The 22,315-nt window shown below is 49.5% G+C and overlaps 8 protein-coding genes and 1 non-coding gene across 9 annotated transcripts; 3 read left to right on the plus strand and 6 right to left on the minus strand.

Annotated features, from left to right (window-relative positions):
* The first annotated feature begins 720 nt into the window (after window positions 1-720).
* P174DRAFT_450061 (alpha/beta hydrolase) lies at window positions 721-2,506 on the plus strand. The gene is made up of 2 exons (XM_024828902.1): window positions 721-1,494; window positions 1,557-2,506. Exons 1-2 carry the CDS (start codon window positions 1,091-1,093, stop codon window positions 2,377-2,379), a joined length of 1,227 nt encoding a protein of 408 aa, XP_024684266.1. The 5' UTR covers window positions 721-1,090; the 3' UTR covers window positions 2,380-2,506.
* P174DRAFT_440267 (uncharacterized protein) lies at window positions 2,357-2,991 on the minus strand. Its single transcript, XM_024827018.1, has one exon. The coding sequence runs from the start codon at window positions 2,809-2,811 to the stop codon at window positions 2,608-2,610; it is 204 nt and encodes a 67-aa protein (XP_024684267.1). The 5' UTR covers window positions 2,812-2,991; the 3' UTR covers window positions 2,357-2,607.
* A 3,507-nt stretch (window positions 2,992-6,498) lies between these two features.
* On the minus strand, window positions 6,499-9,687 carry P174DRAFT_482051 (cation:proton antiporter; the record flags this gene model as incomplete). Its single annotated transcript, XM_024830728.1, has 6 exons — window positions 9,181-9,687; window positions 8,467-8,696; window positions 7,896-8,407; window positions 7,560-7,790; window positions 6,781-7,500; window positions 6,499-6,555 (listed from the first exon to the last, which is right to left on the minus strand). Exons 1-6 carry the CDS (start codon window positions 9,219-9,221, stop codon window positions 6,499-6,501), a joined length of 1,791 nt encoding a protein of 596 aa, XP_024684268.1. The 5' UTR covers window positions 9,222-9,687.
* Window positions 9,217-10,659, plus strand: P174DRAFT_502982 (autophagy protein 5). Its single transcript, XM_024831126.1, has 4 exons — window positions 9,217-9,453; window positions 9,506-9,652; window positions 9,715-10,156; window positions 10,215-10,659. Exons 2-4 carry the CDS (start codon window positions 9,533-9,535, stop codon window positions 10,613-10,615), a joined length of 963 nt encoding a protein of 320 aa, XP_024684269.1. The 5' UTR covers window positions 9,217-9,453; window positions 9,506-9,532; the 3' UTR covers window positions 10,616-10,659.
* A 150-nt stretch (window positions 10,660-10,809) lies between these two features.
* On the minus strand, window positions 10,810-10,895 carry P174DRAFT_t75. The gene has a single exon. It is a non-coding gene; the product is annotated as a tRNA-Thr (tRNA).
* A 476-nt stretch (window positions 10,896-11,371) lies between these two features.
* Window positions 11,372-13,791, minus strand: P174DRAFT_459187 (SAM and PH domain-containing protein; the record flags this gene model as incomplete). The annotated part of the gene is made up of 3 exons (XM_024829745.1): window positions 11,372-13,361; window positions 13,391-13,596; window positions 13,657-13,791. The coding sequence occupies 3 exons, from the start codon at window positions 13,789-13,791 to the stop codon at window positions 11,372-11,374; spliced, it is 2,331 nt and encodes a 776-aa protein (XP_024684270.1).
* A 75-nt stretch (window positions 13,792-13,866) lies between these two features.
* On the minus strand, window positions 13,867-14,394 carry P174DRAFT_139369 (uncharacterized protein). The gene has a single exon (XM_024821126.1). The coding sequence runs from the start codon at window positions 14,278-14,280 to the stop codon at window positions 13,927-13,929; it is 354 nt and encodes a 117-aa protein (XP_024684271.1). The 5' UTR covers window positions 14,281-14,394; the 3' UTR covers window positions 13,867-13,926.
* A 3,477-nt stretch (window positions 14,395-17,871) lies between these two features.
* On the plus strand, window positions 17,872-19,954 carry P174DRAFT_419596 (Zn(II)2Cys6 transcription factor; the record flags this gene model as incomplete). The annotated part of the gene is made up of 3 exons (XM_024824792.1): window positions 17,872-17,998; window positions 18,090-18,290; window positions 18,348-19,954. The coding sequence occupies 3 exons, from the start codon at window positions 17,872-17,874 to the stop codon at window positions 19,952-19,954; spliced, it is 1,935 nt and encodes a 644-aa protein (XP_024684272.1).
* A 1,194-nt stretch (window positions 19,955-21,148) lies between these two features.
* On the minus strand, window positions 21,149-21,832 carry P174DRAFT_430025 (uncharacterized protein; the record flags this gene model as incomplete). The annotated part of the gene is made up of 1 exon (XM_024825601.1): window positions 21,149-21,832. The coding sequence occupies one exon, from the start codon at window positions 21,830-21,832 to the stop codon at window positions 21,149-21,151; it is 684 nt and encodes a 227-aa protein (XP_024684273.1).
* Between the last annotated feature and the right edge of the window lie 483 nt (window positions 21,833-22,315).

Genomic DNA, 22,315 nt, shown 5'->3' on the forward strand with positions numbered 1-22,315 from the left:
ATTGCTAGGAGTTTATGGGGTAGAAGCAGGAGCGAGAGCCAGCAGCTGGATCTCTGGAATGATTGCCGGGGCTCTCTGCAGGGTCGTTTTTGAATAGGGAGTTTATCATCCTGTCTTAACACCCCAGATTTTAGACATCCAAGTCCAGTTCAAAGCTGACTCTACAGCTCGCTGGGCCAAGTGACGGATTCTCGGCTCCCCACTGTTGACCGCATGAGAAAATGAGGATGAATGAGCCGGCGGCCAGTCGTGATCATCGCCCGTGCTGCCTGTTTGTATGGCATCTCTGCGTGATTATTGTCATCGGGAACTGCGCAAGTCTGAGTTTCTATAACAAGTTAACCAGCATATGGAGTTGCCTGAGTTCATGCGTGTTCAGTTCGAAGATATGCCGACATCTTTCTGGCAATCGATCCACTTGAGGGGTGCATATGCTCATTAGAGTGGATCAATCGAAACTGTACGCTTCAAAATATCTGGTCAATTCTAGAAAGAGCTGTCCAAGTTTAAGTTTAGCAGTTGAATTCTCAGCGTTTCTGGATGAATTCGAGATTCGGTCATATAGTAGTGCCTCGGATTGTTCAGCTCACTGCTATAACTTTTGGATAGTGAACATATGAGCTTGAGGTTTTTTCAGCCAAGATCTATCACTGTACAGTCGCATCATGAACCAAAATGTTGATATGGACATGAGCTCGAGATGATTGGGAGGAGCTGTGTTGTGCTTTCTGAGCCAAAGAAACACCTCAAGCTGGTGGTGTTTTGGTGAGGCCTGATTAGTCACTTGATGCCTGGTCACCCTGTTGACGCCTTATCGGTTGGCTCTTTCCCATAAACCGATAAGGCATCCAGGCATCCAGGCATCCATCTCTACTCCAACGTCTCCGCAGGACCTCGGCTTCTTTTCTTTCCCTGTTCAAGCGTCTTTAATGAATTACACTGCTTCTCGTCCCGTCGCTTTTTAGATCATTGCTTCATTAGCGTTTGACTAGAAACAATCGGAGAACCAAGATCAAATTATAGAGGCCCTGGAACAGCCTAAGAGAGAAGATCCAGAGTTCGAGGGACCGAGAGTTCGAACCAATTGGCCATGGCTTGGTACACCCAGGCAGTTGAAAGAGCCTCCAATTCTTTCAACGGCCCACAGGTTCATCTTCACCTACTAGCTCTGACTGGAGCATCTGTGACTCTCGCTTTTCTTTTCCGTTCATTAGTCTCCGAACAGCATCCTAAAGGTACCATTCTCCCTTCGCCCCGTACAGCGATTTCAACTCTGTCCGATGCGGAAAAGCGCCAACTCCCTCTGCCAAATGATGTGCTCCCTGGAGCGCGGGATGTAGCCTCACCGTATGGCTCCATGAGGGTGTATGAATGGGGTCCAGAGGACGGGCCTAAAGTATTATTTGTCCATGGAATCACCACACCTTGCATTGCTCTGGGCGGATTGGCACATGCTTTGGCCGATCAGGGTTGCCGAGTGATGCTTTTTGACCTGTATGTTGTTTCGCTATTCACCAAATTTTTTTGAGAGACTTTGCTGAGAGGTTGCCTTCCAGTTTCGGAAGAGGTTACTCGGACTGTCCGTCTGACGCTCCTCAAGATGATCGACTTTTTGCGACTCAGATTTTTCTCGCTCTAAGCTCCTCTCCTGTCTCCTGGACGGGAGCTGGCTCTGGGAAATTCTGTCTGGTCGGTTACTCCTTGGGCGGTGGTATTGCAGCGGCATTCGCATCGTACTTCCCTAATCTGCTCTCCGCATTGGTGTTATTGGCCCCAGCAGGGTTGATCCGCGACTCCCAGATCAGCTTTCAGTCCCGACTTCTCTATTCGGGTGGTCTGGTCCCAGAACGGGTACTCGGTTTCCTTGTTGGTCGCCGCCTCCGCGCTGGGCCCTTGACTACCCCAAAGCCAAAGAATGAAAAACTGAACGCAGCAGATGCCCTCTCCGAGGAGCTTCCCTCACAAACCGCGGGCAATATGCAGGTATTGTCTCGGGTCTATCCACATGTCTCGGTTCCCAGTGCCGTTTCTTGGCAGGTAAACAACCATGCCGGATTTGTTCATGCTTTTATGTCTAGTATGCGCTTTGGCCCGATCCTGCAGCAGCGACAGTGGGACACTTGGACGCGCCTTGGCAAGCACCTGGCAGCACAGAAGGAACTTCCAAAGGACGAGCAACTGGCAAATGGTCTTCCAAGTGACAAAGTTCTCATCATGTGCGGCATCCATGATGCCATTATCGTGAAAGATGAGCTTGTGCCCGATGCCAAGTTGGCCCTCCAAGGAAATGTTGATTTTGAGTACTACAACGCAGGCCATGAGTTTCCCAGCACACTGTACGACAAGGTAGCACAACGGATAGTGGAGCTCTTGCATTGAGAGAAGTCTATTGAACTTGGTCGATGACAAAAAATCAGGGAAAATAAAAGAAATGAAAAAACGCCTCTGAGCTTCGGGCCCAGGCTTGATGAAATGTACGCTAATAAGACAATCATAGACTTTGTATATAGAACATCATTCTGTCAATTTTTTGGATGAATTTTTTCTTCGCACTCCCGCCACCCCCGAATTTTGGTGGGAAGAGGTATATCCGTGAAGTTTCCACCTTCATTTCCGCAATATTTCTTCTGTTGCGTCAAGTTGACTGCTCAAACGTGATACGTGAGCTGACCGATCTTGCATGCGTGCACGAGCGAAGTAAGGCTCATCAGCAAAAGCTGACTGTGAGAATCGGTCGACAACACCGTTGCTCGCGTCTGGAATATGGCTCAACTTCCCGGCACTGAGACCGCTGCTCTCGCCATTGGTCATCCTGGAATGAAGACACACGTGAGCCCTCTGTGGCGAATATGTGTGCACATGAATGGGGCTTACTTTGTGGACTTCGTTGCAGAAGGCATTGTCACTATGAGGTTTCTGTTCGCCTTCAAGTTGAAGTGCTGGGAAGTTGAAGTTGTCTCGGACAAGGGAGTGAGGCGAGATAATCTATCAAGTTGCGGAAGTGTGGCAAAAGGACAGACTGACGGTATACACTCGAGATATGGTGTTTTCAGGATATGGATTGTGCGATTGTGGCTGCAATGACAGTCTGTGAAGTCGCTTTTCGTTCTGCTTTTATGCTTTTTGGTTCTGAAAACTGGTGAGTGACAGCAAGACAGGCATGTCCCTCCTCTAAATACCCAAGGATGATCGCTGGAGCAGATGGAACAGTCAGGGAATTTTGATGATGGTATACAAAAATAGCTGACCCGCTTTACAGTCTCGAGGGCACCAGTAAATGACAAGGGTAAGTTTGAACGGGGCTAGAAAAAGGAATGACATCGAGGGAGGAAGGAACCGGAATGATCGAGATCTTCAGCCTGAGAGACAGCATGGACGATGACATCGACATGGGCTTAGTGACATTCACCGGTCTGTTCTGTCGCATGGACTGCCGAGAACGGCTCTGGATCAGCAACCGGCCCAACAGTCGTGAGGTCAAGAGCGAAGCGGATGTATTCCGTGGCTACTGGACACCCCATTCTCTTCTCGACGCAGGGTCCACGAAGGATCATCATCAAATATCTTGATCACCAAGAGCCGTCCACCAGCAATAGGTACCGACTGGGTTTGGGCCAAGGGATGGCCTCGGAGTGGAGTTGGATCTCATCACTTAACGGTCTAGTTCGCGTCTCTCGAACGGGAGTTCATTTACCACCGGATCGACTTCCTGGGGGGGAATTCTGAGAAGCGGACGTGGCGTACGTCGGGAAGATTGGCCGAGCAGTGCCCTATGGGCCGGTCCCCCTGGTAAGCTACTGGATCTTACAGGTACTTTCTTTTTCGACTCCAACCATTTTTTCTCGGTCGTTGGAGGTGGACAGTGTTCATGATTGGACGAAAAGTAGGCTGAAACACCAGATCTTCTGTCACAAGTCTAGACCTTAGACCAGTAGCATGGCCGATGGCATGCAACTTTCTTGGCAGCCATTCAGCTGCCAATGCAGTCATGCACCCTGTCATAATCTGTGCAGCACATCCCAAACTAAGGGCATTATTGGCGGGCGTGAACAGGGAGTCGAGATCGAGGGCGAACCGTTGCGAGGACGATCGGTTTGAGCTTCAGACAGGCGTGGTTCGCGTGGACAAACGTGGTTGCTGGTATGGACGATCAACGCACAGCCCCAAGGAAATCTGAAGCAGGAATTTAACTGGCACAACCTGCCGTTCAGCATCCCATCTGAGCAACTCCCATGCTTTTGTGGCTGTATGTTTTCTTTTTTCCTCGGTCACCTCCTTGCTTCCTCATTTCCTCTTGCAGTGGCGATCGGCGAACAGCCCCCTTTATCAACGTCCTTAGGTGACGATTCACGGAGCGATGCAAGAAGTGCATCATTCGCGTGCTAAGCTATGGGCATATGCAGGTTACCATGCAGCCTGTGCTTCTTCTCGTGCTGTTCTAACGGCTGCGAGTGTCAAATTCTCTGTGCAGTCATCGGCCGATTTACATTCCTGACCGGCCATCTCTAACGAGATGCCATGTGCTGAACAATTACCTTATGGTTCCTCATACCTATCTAATCCTGGCATGGAGCCGTGGCTCTACCTTGGAAATCATTGGCGAATCTGCTGCGGGTGTGTCTCAACCATCCACATGCTTGGGTCGTCGTACTTCAGACATACTGACGCCCAAAATAGAGTTCAGCTATGCTCCTTTAATTTTAGACAGAGAGAGTAATATGATTAGGGCCCAAGAAAAATGAAAGATAGAACGCGAAGCCTCGCTCATTGGATAATCCTGCCAAGAGCATCATCGCTGAGGGAGTGGGATGCGCATGACATATGCAAACGGACGAGGTGCAGAAGGGGGGAAAAGCAATTATTCATTTACGCCCCGTGACTTTCTGCTGATTAGGGGCTGGGTCGTTTAAGATCGGGGACGAAAAAAGACCTTTACGACAGGTCTCAAGGACTTAAGAGACAGCTGATACGCTCACTCTTGGCGCCGGTTGTTACCAGAGTGTCGGGTGCATCCAGTCTTACTCTTACGCAGAGCTTCGAGGCTTTGAGAACAAGGTTTCGGCGTTGTCGGGGGTCGACGGACATTGACGGACAAGCCTATGAAGCGAAATCCGTGGTGTTGGGTGATTTCCGGCTACCATCATGATGCAATTCGGGCAGCTTTCCAACCTGGCTGAACCCGAAGTTAACGTCACCAGTACCGGGAAATCTGCAGTGACTTTGAGGACTTGACCAGTATGCCAAGGAGCTGTCCATTCACGAATTGGGCAAAAATTGACGACAGTTACGAGCGACTAGTGCTCCGTACTCCGTGCTCCATATTGCGTCCCAGTCCAAACCTGGAGATTTTGCGACTTGAGAGCAGTTCACAATTGCTCATGAGGCGATATGTATACAGTATACCGTAGCCTTGAATCAAATCAAGACGGGCTGGAGTGATAGTACTCTCCTCAAGGCCCATAGCTGCCCAGTTCAACGCTGCAGGAACCTCCTCGGGAGATCACTGCCTCTGCGCAAGCCAAGGCCAGGAATCCGACTTATTTTTAACAACTTTTTACGTCAAGCTCGGCGCATATACGCAGGCTCAAAAGTCTATTCAGTAGTGGGGACTGTGAAATGCATTGATGAAGACAAGGACTTTACCGTTCTACGGGGTATGACTCTACCATTCCCCATCCCGCGTAGGTAGGAGGAGACAGAGCCAAGCTTCAACCCTCGAAGAAGTCGACAGGTTCCAACCAAGCCTCACCGGAGGTCTGTGCTGACGGCAGACTGCAGGGCACATGGTTGCAAGGGAGAATGGACAATTCTCCCTTGCTGAAAAGCATGACAGGTCACTTTTCGGACATCAAATGAAAGCAAAGGCCGTTATTGTCATTTGCGAGGTGATACCACCCAGTCGAGGAGGAATTGGCGAACTCCACGCCTAGACACGCAGATCTTGCTCAGACTGGTCCATTTTTGGGTGTTTCATGACTTTGCTCTGAAACTATCTCAAATAATTGCTTTGTCCTTCTGGTTGCCGGCGCAACTCGTTTTGATTAAGCCCCTTGCACCACAACCATCTTCAGCAGCAACTTCACCCTGAAGTGAGAGATGAAACAAGCTGTTTGAACTTGAGCCAAGATCGACAATACCGGATGAACCCTTGAGTACGAACTACGGAGTCTACGGACTATCTACAGTGCTCAGACTAGCCTACCAAGCTTGCAGCTCCAACCTTTCAAGGTTTCGGCCTTCGATCCCACAATAGCTAACGGCTGTGGCACGCTAATGCCGGTAAGGATCCGCGTCGCTCAAAATGGCCAACACTACAGAGTACACAGTATCGACTAGCGAGCCATGTTAAATGAAACGGATGGCATGGAATCATCCTAAGCATTTTTAGTCGTGTGGACTTGCTCCATACGCTATTTCGGACATCGAGCAGACAAGACAATGACCTTGGTGTTACACAAAGGAAATTGGCCGAGTGAACTTATCTTCCCTGATACCATTTCACAACCTTTCCTTTTTCAGCTCGTATCCTGTTACTCCTTGCCTTTCCAGGATAGACTGGAGGAATGGTACGCTAGAAAGACGCGCACTCATCAGTGTAGTCTGAGATTTACTGAAGTCTGGTCCCAATGGCCGCAAGTCCTAGGGCCGAAATGACCATTCTCTATCTCTCAAAGGGCTGCTAGCTGAGTGCGTCATTTTCTCGCTTTTCTATTTGCTTTTTTTGGACTTGCCCCCATTGAGTCTACTTGCACAGGGCACTACGCGATGTCCTCCAGAGACGCTCCACACGCCTAGAGGGTCTTCGCCGGCAGAACGGGTTCGAAGACTCTGGAGGGTTTTCACCCTCTTCACTAGAAGCCAGACACAAAGGGGCCCAATGAAAGTGCAGAGGGTGATTGTCCAGATGACTACCAGATAGATCTCAGAGTCTACCTCTTGGCTACTGGTTGCGGGAGATGAGGACGAATGAGGGGAGAAGATCCCATCCGCCTCGGCCAGCGATGCGATGAGGTAGCCAATCTCGCCTCGCGCCACCATAGCCAAACCCAAAATCGACGCCGGATACAACGAGCGGCGCTTGGTGGTAAGCTGTGGGCTGCTGATTCGTGCCACAGGAGGACAAAGCCCTTCTTGTGGCGAGTCAGTTCCCGCTGTTGCCGTTGGGAGTTGAGAGTCCTGCCTGCACGAGTCTGATTCAGGAAGTTGACTTTCTTCTCTCTTTGGTCCATCTCTTTGTATCTCTCCTTGCGCTGAGGCACGTGAGGAGTCACTGTCCAACAGAGAGCGGGTCTTGCATGACTTGGCCGCGCTCACCGTGGCAAACCCCAGTAGAATCCTCTTCGCCTTATTCAACGGCTTTGACCCAGTTAAACTCAGCCGAATCAGCCACAATCCGGTCACTAGCTTGCCAAAGGCCATCAGAAGAGTGGAGACAACGCCTCGCAATACTACCCTCCCTTCAAACATTTTCGCGCTTAGGATGGAGAACCCTATCGAAACCTGGAGGGCGAGTCAGAGCGGAATTCTGAGAAGATAGGTGTTGAATTATGGCAACCTACAAAAGCCAGTGGGCTCAAAATCCGCTTGAGAGGCTCTTTGCAGAAAGTTTCCAACGTAAGTTCTCCAGTTAGTCGCTCGGAATGCATAGTCCTTTCCGTATGGGCGGTAAACTCCGCTTCTCTGTGGCTTCTTTGTGTATGATTTGCGTCACGAGTCAGACGATTTTGCATTTCAATGCTCCCCGGTCGATGTCCACGCTGGTCATTGGCTGGGATTTCGGTCTTTGGCTGCTTTTCAACAAGTGGCCAACAATCTCGTCAAGCCAGGGAAATACTAGCCCCAGCCAGATATGCAGCGAAGAGTCCCGACGTGCCTGCGTACTGTGTGCCGGTGACCAGTCCAATGAGATAGAGCATGTGGACAACAAATGCGACATTCAGTGACCTCATCCAACCAGGGACCCGAATCTCGTGCGCATGAAGTTTGCGCACGAACACCGCAACGACAAACCGACAAATGAGAAGAAGCCCCAACACAAACCCCAAGGCAACAAGGATGGGTCTGATCAAGACCACCGGATCGAAGCACGATTCCTGATTCGCACCACCCAGATTCGGGATGATTTGAACCATCACCAAGCCTGCGACATCATCCATCATCGCTGGGCTGCCGAGGACAACACCCAACCGGGTCTTTGCCAATCCCGTCGTGGACAGGATGGTGAATGTCGTTCCGATACTAGTTGAGCAGAGGGATGCACCGGCGGCAAATGCTTGCAGAGGAGCCGCTGATAGCAGGCTCACCAGGACAAAGGATAAAGCCATAGGCACCCCTATTCCGGTCATCGCCACCACGGAGGACAGAGCGAAGTTTGATTTCAATTGGGAGAATGATGTTGAAAGCCCGCCTGTTGAAACAATGTCGTCAAAATAACGGCATCAGCAGATCCTTCTGCAGTCAACTTACCCTCGTACACCAAAAGAAGCAACCCGAGATATCCCAGCTGCTGAATGGTTTTCTGAACGTCTAGTTCTAGCCAGTTGGCTCCGGGGACTCCCCATGCCATCCCAATCAGAAGCTGCCCAATAAGCCCGCAATAGATCAGCTTATCAAGTAGAGCATTCATCCAGTTGAGGGCAAGCAGAAAGCTAGTTTGGATCAGAATAGTTTTGATCCCTGGCTCATGATATGCCAGGCTGCCATTGTGTCAGGCTGGAGTGATATCTTTCCGAGTGAACTTGCCAGCCGCGGATACATATATATTTGAGTTACTAGTCAACACCATCCTTGATGTTGGCGCTGAGGCTCTAGCTATAGGTGCATATAACAATCTCACCCTGCGAGGATAATCAAACCGAAGCCATTGTAGATAATTGACGATTAACCAAGTTCATAGCCTCTCCACTTCTGATAGCATTATGTTACCAGAAACCACGTGTTTGAGATTGGACGACAACGGCTTTACAAAGAGGTGACGCCAAACGAAGTGTACAGGCCAGTGTACAGGCCAATGTACGCACTAGCAATCGTCACACAGTGGTGCAGGTATTTTTGAAGATCAAAATCCAGACTCTTGAACGGATACAAGACATGCACTCTCTTGGCCGTATCATGTATGAGTACCAACTGTAATGCCTAAGGCAGAAAGCACGTGACATACCCGTTCAGGTAATCCCTCACTATCTGCCAAACAACATCATCTCCATCACTCTTGCAGTCATATCATGTCTGCTAGTCCCCGGCTTTTCAGCTTTATATTTATCTTGGGACAAACTCTTGGCTGGATGACGATGCTATGAAAACCGCAACTCATCGAACGCCGTCAATAATGGTTCTGTTCTTGCTGCGGGGCTGTGCTTTCATCTCTCAATGCTAGAAGTATATGTAGACCAAATCGATCTACGTTGTCTTCGATAAAGCAGTGTTTGTCTATTACTAGGTGTTGCAAACTTGGTACCATCCGCGCGCTCTCAAATGTATCACCCTCCATGCTGACTTGTCGTAGGACGGATGAGGACATCCTTTGCCGAGGATGGAAAATCAAGCCTCTCTTAGCAGCATCCAGAGAGCTGTATGGGATGGAAAGCTTCCGTTACAGATAACGCTTGCTTCATCGGAGAGTCGAACATACGACCAGACTGATCCCTATCTTGTAACAATCCCTCCTCGACAAGCACTGAAACACATCATAAGTAGGAAGCTAATGTATGTTAGATCGCTTGTCCGCGAATCTCTTATCTACCATCATTATTACCCAGGTTAAGAGCCTTCTTCTCACCATCACTGATTGAACCCAATTCGCAACCGCATGAGGGCTGGTTCTCTTTCGAAGGAGTCCCGCTGAAATGGCACCTCCCCGTTGGGCTGCTGTATGACCTTTACGCGGGCGCAGACCCAGCATCCAAGGGAACAAGGATCGACGAAACAGACCATCCCACCAGCAGCCTGAGCGATACGCCCCCCTGGCGGCTGACGGTGCATTTCAGCGACTGGCCCGATGAGGAACTCGTACGACTCGACGCAGACGGCATGGTCATGCACGACGCGTTCATCAACAGCGTCAAGGAGGCGGATTTTCTCCGTAACGGCACCGCAAAGGGAATCATGACTCTGTCCAAAGAGGACTCGGCCGGATTATGGCAGGCCGTGCAAGATGGTATTTCTCAGCTTTTATCATAGTCCGAGCTGCGCTACAGTATGTTGACGATAAGTAGTGGATCTCCCCTCCTTTCAACGCATCTCGAATATCCTCCTCCCGTCACCGAATCAACCATTCCGCAACGTCCCAATCCGCTTTTTCCTACCCCTATCCCCAGACTCGGGCTCCCCGTCTCTCAAGGTCGTCCAATCCCCGTTGCCGCCTAGTATACCAGTCACAACGAATACAAGTCAATCCACCAATCTACGAAATAGCCCCGCCTCGCAAGTCCAGACGTTAGGCTCGGCGTTGCACTCGCTACTCCCCAACCTCTTTCCTAGTCGGAGGACTCCTGTCCTGGCGAAACCGGTTTTACATGGCGCGGCGGTGCCAATGTCAGCTCCGATCGAGGAGTTAGTAAGGAGTTGCGCGTATGGGGATGGATGGGCGTATATCGTTGTTAGAATGATGGGATGATCATGTGTTTGCTATTCCGACTGGTTAATATAGCTAGATTGCGTCTCTAATAATGATAGATCTTGCAAATTGATCAAACACCACATCCTTATTGACTTACATATCAGAAGACGGAGATAATTCTTCCTTCAAAAAATGAAAGCAAAATAGTTAATACTATGTATGAATGATAAAAGTGTAACTTTTATAAAAAATGCACCGACGCGGGATCGAACCGCGGACCTTTCCATAGATCGTACACCAATACGAGTGGAACGCTCTACCACTGAGCTATAGGTGCAATTCGTTGAGTGGGTCGTAGAAACCCTGGTCTAAGAGGATAGTCGCTTTAGTCGCATTATTTACCATCCTTGGTCTTAACTTCCTCCAGCAAAAAGGAGTCTCAACGATAATGAAGCTTTTACTATTCTTGTGTTATTCTAAGATACGACACAGTATGATTGAAGCAAGGCATAATCTCGAATCGAATTAGTTGCTAACTAGTCCTGATCAACCTGGTTTATACTTCGAAAGCCAAATCAAACTGACAAAACAGGAAAGTTCTGGGGTATATGACAAGGCCGTCCTGCGACGATGTGTCTTAATCATTCTGTCGTAACAAAGGAAAATAGATGCATCTTTGATGCAATGAACAGTGGACGCAGAATCACCAATGCAAAGACAAGGAGAGGTTTACTAGAGTACATGCGAGGCCGTATCGACAAGCACCTGAAGGAGAGCATACAAAGAAAGTCAAATGAAGATGGAGTAGGCAGCTCAGATAAAGTTCCCGTTGACTTGCATTTCAGCACCCATTTCTCGACCCTTCCTGAGGGCCTTGGCGAGCATCAGCTCCCGCATCCAGTCAATGCGCTGATCACGAGTCTTGACTGCGAAATGGTGACTCTTCGAGTTGTGGTTTGCAAATAACAGCTTCTTCTCATTTTCCTTGCTTGAAGGAATGAGGGAGAAGGCAAATGCAGCATCGTCACGGGAGGCATTCTGTCCGCTGCGCAGAATGGATCGCTTGAAAGCGGCAGTCAATTTGGAACTGGTGGCTAGTGACGAGCAGGCAACAGCATATTCATCCACATCAATTACCTCCAAGGCTTTGGAGTTCCGATGAGCATCAAGCTCATCCTTGTGCATGGCAAGATTTGTCCCACGCAAGGTGAAATGGGCGTCCTGCCACTCGTGACGCAGGAAACGTGTCTGCTTGCGCTTCTTCATCCATCCGGCCTTGGTGACGTCGGGATCTGAAGCGAGGGAGGAATTGGTGGAGCTGGAGGTGTGCAGAGGCATACGGGGACTCCTGATCAAATCCGAGGGACCCTCGATGGGAGTGAGAGGTGAATCTTCGTGGACTCTACGCAGTGGCGCGGTAGCTCGAGGACGGGTGGAGGTTGAACGCATGATGGGCTCCTGATGGCGCAGGTTCATGAGGTTTCCGTAACGCATATCCGGGGGCACCGACTGAGAAGCCTCACGGGCAACCGGTGCATCGGGAACTTGAATGACGGGGACGTCCATCTCGGAGAACGGGGTGCCCTGACGGTAAAAGTCGTCTGAGCCCACTGGCCTCATTGTGCTGAAGGGGCCGTATTCCTGAACCGCAGTTGGGGAGCCATACATGCGGTTGACCATAGACGGGGTGATGGTTCGCTGGGCTGTCGCGGTCGTAGCGGTAGTCAAGTCATCTGATTCCGTGCCAGTTGGGATCGTCAGCTTCGGAAGGTTGCGAAGGTTGGCGGCCATGTGATTTGGGTAAGTGGTCGGCGGAGAGAGAGTTGGAACTGGGTTTTCTGGCATCTGTACCAGCTCTGGCTCTGCCAGAGCAGGAGGCTCAACGTGCTGATAGCTGAGGAATTGACGCACGTTCTCCTGGGGATCGAGTCGTTTTACTTCGTTCAGCATCTCTTCGCAGAGGCGGGGTGTTTGTTGGGCTGGACCAAGGATGTCTGAGGATGCCACCACTGACGGCTCAGCATCTGACTGTGGTCGCAAAAGGTTCTTTGCTGTCTCTGGGTTTCCGGGGTTTCCCGTCAGAACTGAGCCACCAGGAAGAATAACTGCCCCGGGAAACTCTGCGGCGAGCTTCTCAAGCTGGCGCTGGCGTCTTCTGTACTTCGGACAGTTCTCCCCCTTGGAGCAGCTGTGCGGTTTGGGAAGAACCTGCTCAATACCCACGATGGATACAGACTCCGCTGGGGTAATTTGGTTGCCACTGCCGTCATAGACTCTGCTGGAAAGGACCTCACCAGTCGGGGAGACTGACATGGTGTAGGAGCGTCCTTTCGGAGAGCGAGTTGGAGACGGGATAGCGACGGGTTGCTCAAAGACTGGGTCCTTAAGCATCGTGTTGCGCAGGTAATCGATTGAGCCCATCAGCTGATGACGCTTGCCGAAGGATTTGATACCCAACTCCTTCAGGTCATCGGCCTGTAAACTCAGAAGAACAGAGCCGGTGATATCATTCATGATGAATTTCTCAATGACGGAGTCATCGTAGCCAGCAATGAACATCCAGTGGGCGACTTGGCTCGGTGACCACGCTCGGATCTCACTTTCCTGCACATGTGAGACATCAGGCTGCAATGTTGTGTAAGCCTTGGGGGTGCGCGGAGAGAATTGGTACCGCATGCTGGAAGTCTCTGTGTCTGATTGAGAGAAGTGGTCTCGTGAGTTTGGAGTCGCGGTCTCTGAATGAGAGAATTGGTCTCGAGAGTTGGGAGTCTCAGTCTCTGATTGAGAGAACTGGAACTGGGTGCTGGGGTCTCGGTGTCGGATTGGGGGAACTGGGATCGGACAGGTGACCTCTCAAAATACAGATCAATCTCCGTCGTCGGGACTGAGCGGGAAGAAAGCAGCGAGTCTCTGAATAGGTGAGGGCCTGTAGGGCCTTCAATTTTCTTGTCGAACTCCCATGAGAATGGTTCTCTGGGGGCGTTGTCTGGAGTCGGCAGGTCTGGAGTGGAAAGCGAGGAGTTGCTGTCATAGCCAAACTGACGAGGAACCTTGTCAGCAATAATGCAACAAAAAGCAAGCGAGATGCTTAGACTTACGGAACCCATACTCATTCGCGGAGATTCTTCCTCCGTATCGCTGAATTCGAAATCTGTATCATCGAAATCCGTGGTTTCGGAAATACGTTTGTGTACAAACGTTGCTTGAGGGAGGAATTGCTCCGTGTTCTTCATGTTGAGCGATGCAGGCACAGCCTTGCGTCGGTAGCGTAGGGAGTCCTAGAAGACGAAGTTAACATTTGAGTTCACTTCACTGAAAGATCTGCCATACCATGATGAGTGTGAGTTATGCCAGAGACTGGCTGAGACTTAGGCGTCAATGATTATGTTGAGATAATTAGGTTTTGGGTGACCAGTGTGTATTTCTATGGAGAAACCATTCGATGCCTCAAACACAAGGTAAATGAAAGCAATAGCAAACCAAAAGGGGTATCCAGGAATGAGCAGTATGATATGCAGTGACAGAAAAGATGTGAAAAGAGTCAGAACAGGAGGGGACTCGGGGCCGGACAGAGGATTAAGTATATCAGAGGAGCGAGTCCGTGAACAAGCCCAACCAACGGAATGGCGGGGGGATTGAAACGTCCAGGCGACTAGACAGATAGAGCAGACCGAATGATTTTGCAGAGCATGGAAAGTTGGCAAGGACCGGATCTGTGACATGCAGAGATGGTGAAACGTAGCGGCAGTGACTTCATGAGATGACTGGTGACAGGCTGGTAGCTCTAGCGAATGGCTGGTGATAATCAAGGGGAACAACTAGGATGAGAGGTGATGAAGAGTGACCATCCCGCAGTAGTTGAGAGTTGAAGACATTGCTTCTAGGAAGCTCCTGTCCAATGGATAGGCGCTGCCACGGGCGTCTCACAGAGAGGAAAAGCAAAAATATGGAATGCAGGAAGATGAGAGGTCGAAGGGGAGCCGTTCTGTGTTTGCTGTAAGCGCCCATCCTTGGAGGGAGGGCCATGGCGGGACCGGGGTTATGACTGGTCGCCTGGTCGGGCTGCTTGGCGCTAACTGACGGACTTGAGCAAGCGAAATGTCAGACTACGAGTTACCATAGGCAATCAGTGTCCATGATCCAGATGAAACTGGTGACCGAAGCGTTTGCCTCGTACTGATTCTCCAATAGAGATCCTTGCTTGCCTGACTCGCGGAAAGCAACCACCTCCGGTACACACCGTATCTTGGACGCCATTCGCCTAAGGTCCTCGGTCGAGCGTCAATATACCTTGAACTTTGTGGAAAAATGAAAGAGTTGATACCCCAAATCTCGCCAATGAGATCTTGATCTGGTTTCCAAATCCTGAAACACTAGAGTGCTCTCATTGCTGTTGATGGCTAGTCCGTTACAGGGAAAAGGACAGCGCGAAGGAACAATCCAACACGCTCGACTTCACTTTGAGCGCCTTGACTGGCTCCTACCGAGAATCTTAAATACCGCAGCAGGGCCGACTTCGATCCTTGAGAAAAAACTCTTCCCTTTGCTGCTCAACCCATGCTCTGGTGACTTGACTCTCCCGTTCGACTGCGATTCTACGTTGCCTTCGACAGGTCACAATCTCCATCATGCTACTTCAGCGCCAATATGCCAGACGAGTACCCTTCGTAGAGCAGTCCGTACATACGTTCTGGACGACATTCAGCGCCGTTAATGACCGGACAGCGGTGTACATGCCTACAGGGCTACTTATATACTTACCTTGGCGACTTGCAGTCGGCTGCTGCAAGGCAAGCACAATCATGCAGCACTACTACAATCATCCCGTCATTGACAGCACCGGAAAGGTGGCTGGAAAGGTGGAAAGGGATATATCCGAGTGTAGTCAAATCGTCCATACGTTCTTCCAGTCAGTTGTATTCTGCTTTTTCCCTACGTTCCAAGTGGCTAACAAGAGCTTCCCCCTTCACTTGGAATTCGACCTTCCGTAATCAAGTTTAGATAGTATGAGAATAGAGAGATACCTGATCTACAGTAACAGAGTACTAAGTACAACGGAAAAAATGCCACCATGGACATGCAGAAAAAATCAGGTGACGCCAGAAGCGGGGCAATGATCCTTTGTGTGATGATGTGACAGTCAGTCTGGACTCGCTTACCGAAGATGTACCCACGCGGAGACTCACCCTACATTTATTGGAACTTCATTGGCTACATCTCAGCGCTACCTTAGTATTTTCTCTGGGCTTTAATCACAGGCTATGAGGATCCTCAAATCCGTTTCTCCTTGCATCTGGGTGCAAGTAAACAACTCCATCAGTCTCACACCTAGGCCTTGTTTGTGCATTAGAACTCCGGTCATGTAGAGGTGACAAAAACATCATGGGCTCAGAAGAGGAATTGGACAAGCGACATCGAAGCGACATGAATGTGTTGGCGCCAGTTCTGCTGCAGAAGAGGCTGGTAGCTCCATGTAGTTCGGCGTAGTACGGCGTAGTAAGGGCACTATGATGCCGAAATGTTGAAAAATGTTGGTTAAACTGGCCAAGATTGTTGGTAAATTAACAAACATCATAGGTTGCTTCAAGGGCATTATGCACACTCTTAGTGATATCTTCTTTTGAGGGATGCTATTAAAAGCAAACTATTAAAAGAATCTTCTATGCATGCATGGTTACCTTGGTTAAAGAATGGATCTGTTTGAGAACCTCATACGGAGTGCATGAACCATATCTTCGGGATTCCAATGACATTGCGTTTGTTTCAGTCCATTGTTGGATTGCTACTGACATTGCGCTATTGGAAGTATCCGAGTATGCCTTTGTTGACGAAAATGAGAGTGCCAGAACTGACACGTAGCTGTAGAAGTCAATATGACTCTCAAGCAACAACCAAACTGATTCATAGTGAACGGTCGAGTGTGAACAGTTCAAACAGCAGTACCGAGTAAGAATCATTCATATTTCCTGATCCGGCCACTTGAATCTATTCTCTTGTCATTTTCATTCTCCTCAAAGTCGGCATTAGCGATTCTTCCGCGTGGGGCCATGGAACATCCCGCATGGTGTCCGAGCTCTCGGCTATACCCCGCGTAATCTAATGTTACTAATTATGACAGCTTGACGTGATTTAAAAATAGGACTAAAAGACTCTCAAAATAGATCTTTTAGCTATATATAAATATCTTTATGTGAAATTCATCCAATAGAAGCATCACATCATACACAGCAAATTACTCCCAACATGCAGTATTGGCGGTTAAACGTTACTAATTAAGGGAACTTGGTGCTTGAACTGTCACATCCAGATCCGCCCCGCTTCTGCATGGGCCGATCTCCACCATTTGGCACCCGGTAATACCATTGCTGATTGGATGAAGGAAACTCAGGAAAGAATCGAATCAGTCGAAAGTTCTTCCTTGTCGCAGCCATGCGACTCAAGCATCATTATCGTTCGTCATTTTGTATTCCTCTATCCAGGTGATCAATAGTATGCTAAAGATGGCGAAAATTTACCTGAGTATGAAAATAGTCAGGTACATAAGGAATTGTAGAGGAATAGAAGTTCAGATCATAAGAGAAAAGAAGTAAAAGAGTAATAATAAGGTATTTGTGCAAAAAGGTGGTGCATAATTAAGATAAATCCATGCAAGACAACCAATCAGTATTCGACTGCAGCCGGCCACAAGACCGCGCTAGGAGAGAAATGGCAGACCCTGACAGGAACACATCCGCCCAAGACAGGCTAATCCCTGCAGCCATCAGCGCGTCTAGCAATCTAATCTATCACTAGGCGACTAGATCAGCGCCGAACTACTACTTTCTCCTCCTAAGCTCTATGTCTTTCAACGCCTTCATCAGTCTATCACACTCCTACTTTCTACAACATTCCCTCCTTCCGTCGTCACTGATTTGCTGTCTATCTTCATCCAGTCTCCACTCGTGTTCTATCAGAACTTGAAACATCATGCTCGTTCTTCTGACCCCTGGGATGGCAAAAAATAGAAGCATGGGGTTGCATGGATCTTGTTTGAGGATGATGCCTTCATCCTTCAGATATCATCACGGCATGTCTTCATAAAGACCCTCTTGGTCCTGCATTGCTTCGACCTCGTCTTCTGAAACATTGCTGCTTCAGATGACAGCATACACTGCGGTCCTGTCGTGCAAGTACCTCTTCAGTTCAATGTGCATTCGTCTTCAGGTTAACTATCAATCATATGAGAGCTCATTGCCGTCGACCAAGCCTTGATCAAGTATATTCGCTGCTTCATCATAGTTGCAACTCCCTTCCATCAAGACTCAAGTGTCACCATGTCGTCCTACGCTCCGTCGACCATGGCCCATCCTGCCGCTGCAAGCATGACTGCCTTGAGCATTCCTGCCGTCGACGACCCGGCGGAGGACTCGAAGAGCAAGTCATACAGACGCTCCCGATCAGGTAAATGTCCATTGGAATGGCCATGCTCCTTTTCAGCGAGGCTCCTTTCTACCCTTTGATCAATTACCTCTGTGCTAATATGTTTAAACAGGCTGCTACACCTGTCGGGTCAGAAGAAAGAAGTGCGACGAGACCCGGCCGTCTTGCCAGGCATGCACGAAGCTGGGATTGAAATGCGACTACAAGCCACCTCTGTGGTGGATCAGCGTCAACCAACGGCGCGTGCAGAAAGAGAGAATCAAAGATCGAATTCGACAGACAAAAACAATGGAGAAGCATGGGTCTCTGCAAGGTACGTTGAGGATACGAAACAGCACCTGTCACTGTCTTGACACCCTTGTGCGCGCAGAATACATGGAACGAATCCGTCAACTCACTCAGAAACCTGCGACGGTTGCTGTGGAATACGACTTTAACCGCCCGCTCTGGGTCGAGCAGTACAACCCGTTGACAACGTCGCTAATGACACCGGTCACTCCGTACGACTTCGATGTCAGAACTAATCAGGAAACTTTTCTCAACGGCGCGCCCCTCACAAATAATGCTCCTCTGTCGGCATTCAATTCTTTCATCCCGATCCCACAACAGCCTTACTCCACTTTTCAGGAGTTACCTTCTGAAGCCTGCTTTCCAAGCTATGCCACCAGGACCCCGAGTTACAGCCCTGCGAGTCCTGCTGGGCTAGTCTTTCCAGACAGGCCATTATCCTCGTACTTGCAGACCACAGTTTCCCTAGATGATAACGATCGGCCACTTCTCAATCACTTCTTGGATAACGTCCTCCGGCTAGTCTTTCCTATCGTTGAAGCTCACCAACAGACCTTTCTTGTCCGTGCTGGAGAGATTCTGAACTGTCTGCAGAACAACCTATCATACCTCCACTGTTGTCTTAGTGTTTCTGCCATTCACCTCAAAACAAGCCGGGGATTGACGGATGAGATGGACCACGACATCATGCGACATCGTTATGAAGCAATCTCGCAACTCTGTCGGGCATTGAGCGACGGACCAAGCCATGAGCACGTCTTGGATGCAACGCTGGCCATGATCTTTTACCACTGCTCTGTCGGCGAGCCGGATGATTATCTGCCGGATATCCCGTGGAACACGCATTTTAAGGCTGTTTCCAATCTCGTCAACAAGCCAACCTGCGCGCCGACCCAATTCAGTGTATCTCTTATCACATGGATTGATATTCTGGGAGCCACAATGCTGGGACAGACTCCGCATTTTGCTCACACCTACCGCACTAAGCATCTCAGTGGCACTGCATCCGGTCTACAGCAAGTTATGGGCTGCGATGATCGCATCATGTATCTGATTTCGGAGATTGCTTGTTTGGAGTCACTCAAGATCGAAGGACGAATCGACGATATGGCGGTATGTCAGCACGTCTCTGCGCTGAGCGCACAGCTTGACTGGACCGAGCCAGTGGAGCGAGCGCTCGATGTGCCGTACTCACCCTCTGGGGTCGTCCAACCTGATCAGTTGACAAAGGTCATCACGGCGTTATTTCGCACCGCCGCGCGCATATATCTTTACAGCCTCATGCCTGGCTTTGGCATGTACGACCAGAACAACATCGTGCTAGTAGCGGCTGTTGGAGAGATCCTGCAATGCTTGCCACCAGGGGCCCAGGGGTTTGATCGCTCTCTTGTGTGGCCACTATTCATTGCAGGCGCTCACTCAGTACCATACAGCGGGTTCCGCAAGATCTTGACTGACAGAATCGCAGCGATGGGATATCTGGGAAATTTCGGCAGCTTCGGGCGAATGTACCGAGTACTTGAGGAACTCTGGAAACTATCTAGTGACCCATTGACTTCACCATCGACCAGTACGGGGAGTCGCAATTTTGGCCAGAACAGTGCGAGCTCAGAGCAGCAGCCTTCGGAGCAACCAATTCATTGGCGAGAGTTGATGAAACGCAAGAAGTGGGATTACTTGTTGATGTAAGCTGTTTACAAGAGAACTGCGACTTTACGACGGACTGGATACTCTGAATCAGCGTGGCAGTGTCTCATGGCTTACAATTTTGATGAGCTGGCTCGTATGCACCATGATGGGATTTTTCCAATACTCTGTTTATTCAGCTACCTCCCCCTTCATCGTACTGCTTCTCTTTTTTTGACCTCCTTTTCTCCTCTTGTCATGTTCTTCTCTTCTATTCTCTTCTACGTGACTACGTCACATTATTCTGATTCTTCTTTCACCTTTTTTTCACCCTTCTTCTCTTCATTCTTCTTCTTCTTCTTCTCCATACTTTTGATCTTCCTATACCCTCCTTACCTGTTAATTTATATTCTTATTTCTTCTTAGTGGTCGCTGAATCGACAACAGAGATTTTACCCTTCTTATTCACTCCTTACACTCAAAATTCATGGCGTGTGACTATCTGGTTGATATTATTTCCAGGGCATAGGTTGAATACCAGTTGTTTATGTTTCTAATTAACTGACCTTAATCTGAAATTGTACGAAGTGAACTGAGAGCAAGATTACCATTTTATACCTTGACAAGGACGAGCAAGGACACCATGTGATGGCCAGGTATCAAAAGGCTTCTAGTTCCGTCAAAGGAGGCTCGAGCCCCTAATCAGAGATCAGAGTCTTGCTTCCAAAGTGTTGTAGACGGAGTTACATATAAGTCAGGTCACATGTAATGTTGATTCTGTGTTGGTACTTGCCTGCTGTTGTATTGGCTGAGGGGGTCGTGCGGCATCATGTGGAAGTGATCCTTCAGGATTCAGTCCCAGATTGATTCATGTTTGTTCGTATGCTCTAGGCTTTTGCCTGATATTAAGGAACAAGGCTATGCATTATATGTTAGTAGCCCAGTTCTATATTTCACACTATACCCAGCGGCCGTAGGTGATATGTCAGAAGATGTATGGATGGAAATCCACTTGTGCCATTCCTTGCTACCTATCCATACATGACAAACTCCGTCATATGCAGTCGCCCCCAATACCACAACGCTAGGAACGGAAACGTAGGTACTCTAACAGACAAGTCCGGAACAAAAGAAATCCTTTCTCGTAGAATCAAAACCTAGTATAGAATCCAACATGATAAATCGTCAGACATGCCACCCGAACAACACAGGGAAAAAAAAAGTAATCCGGCCAAACGATAGAGGGCATCGGTCTGATCATGTCTCTTTCGGAGCATGGGTTGCGTTCCGCCTCCTCTTCCCAGGAGGTGGCGGCTCAAGCCGCGGCGCACGCTTGAACGTAATCGTAGTCGTCACCACATGCCGTACACTGACCTCCCCGTTCTGGCTAACTGGCGACTCAACCCGACGAACCATCCACTCCGACGGTGAGTACGGCGAGTGCAGCGACCGGCCTGACAGCGACTGCGCGCTGCGCGGCGTCGCAATCGCCGACGCAGGCGAGATGTGATACGGTGGTGGGATTCGCAGCCGCCGGAGATGGTCTGGGCTTCTTGCCGTTGCGGAGCAAGGAGTAGCAGGCGTAAGAGGAGGAAGCGTCACTGGTGTGCATTTGCGGCTGCTGGTGGTGGTGCTGCAGAAGAACGAGGAGCTGATTGCGCTAGACGGCGCTGATGTTGGTGAACGGCGGGGTTTGTCTAGCATGTACTTTGCAAAGCTAGCGCGGGAGTTTGTTGAGGAGGTGAAGATGGGGCTGAAGGTGTCGAGGAACTCGGTGTATGCTGGAGGAGGTGTGATAGTTTCTGTTTGGTCTTCGCTGGGTTCATGTTTCTTGTCTTCTATGCTGGCGTCGAGGTATCTTGTGGTGTGTGGCTCACGCAGCTCGGAGGGAAAGGTCAGGTCTTTTGCCACGCTTGCTGGCAGGCCCGGCTTGGGAGCCATCGTCGTGTTGAGGAGCAGGAGAGGAGGTAGAGAGTGCAACAATTAGGTGGTATGAGGCTTGGGATGCTCTGATGGTAGGTCAAATGTACGGCTGGTTGTAGGTGCAAATGCTGGCGGAGAGGTGTAGTGATGAATTGAATGATAGAAAGATTTGCTTCTTGGGAATGACTCCCCACTGCGGAGTGATAAGTCCAAAAAATAGCCCCTCAAAGATCTAGTGATAAAGACTGGATGCAGGTGCTGTTTCTATAGTAGACCGATGATGATGTTGTAAGATTGCGTAATTAATGCTGTACCAGACAGTATCAATACACACGTACTAGATCAAGCCAGAATAAGTTAGCCTGCTCAGCTGGCCAAAATAGCAACGCCACTTGATCCACACGTACAAGGCCAAACTGCTAAAGAAAGACCAGATTTAGGGATCTTGGCCTATCTGGTTGTTTTTCTGGACGCTCAACCTCTTGCACAGCCTGCTCGGTT

Source organism: Aspergillus novofumigatus, assembly GCF_002847465.1.
Source record: "Aspergillus novofumigatus IBT 16806 chromosome Unknown P174scaffold_3, whole genome shotgun sequence".
In the NCBI taxonomy this organism is placed as follows: Eukaryota; Fungi; Ascomycota; class Eurotiomycetes; order Eurotiales; family Aspergillaceae; genus Aspergillus; species Aspergillus novofumigatus.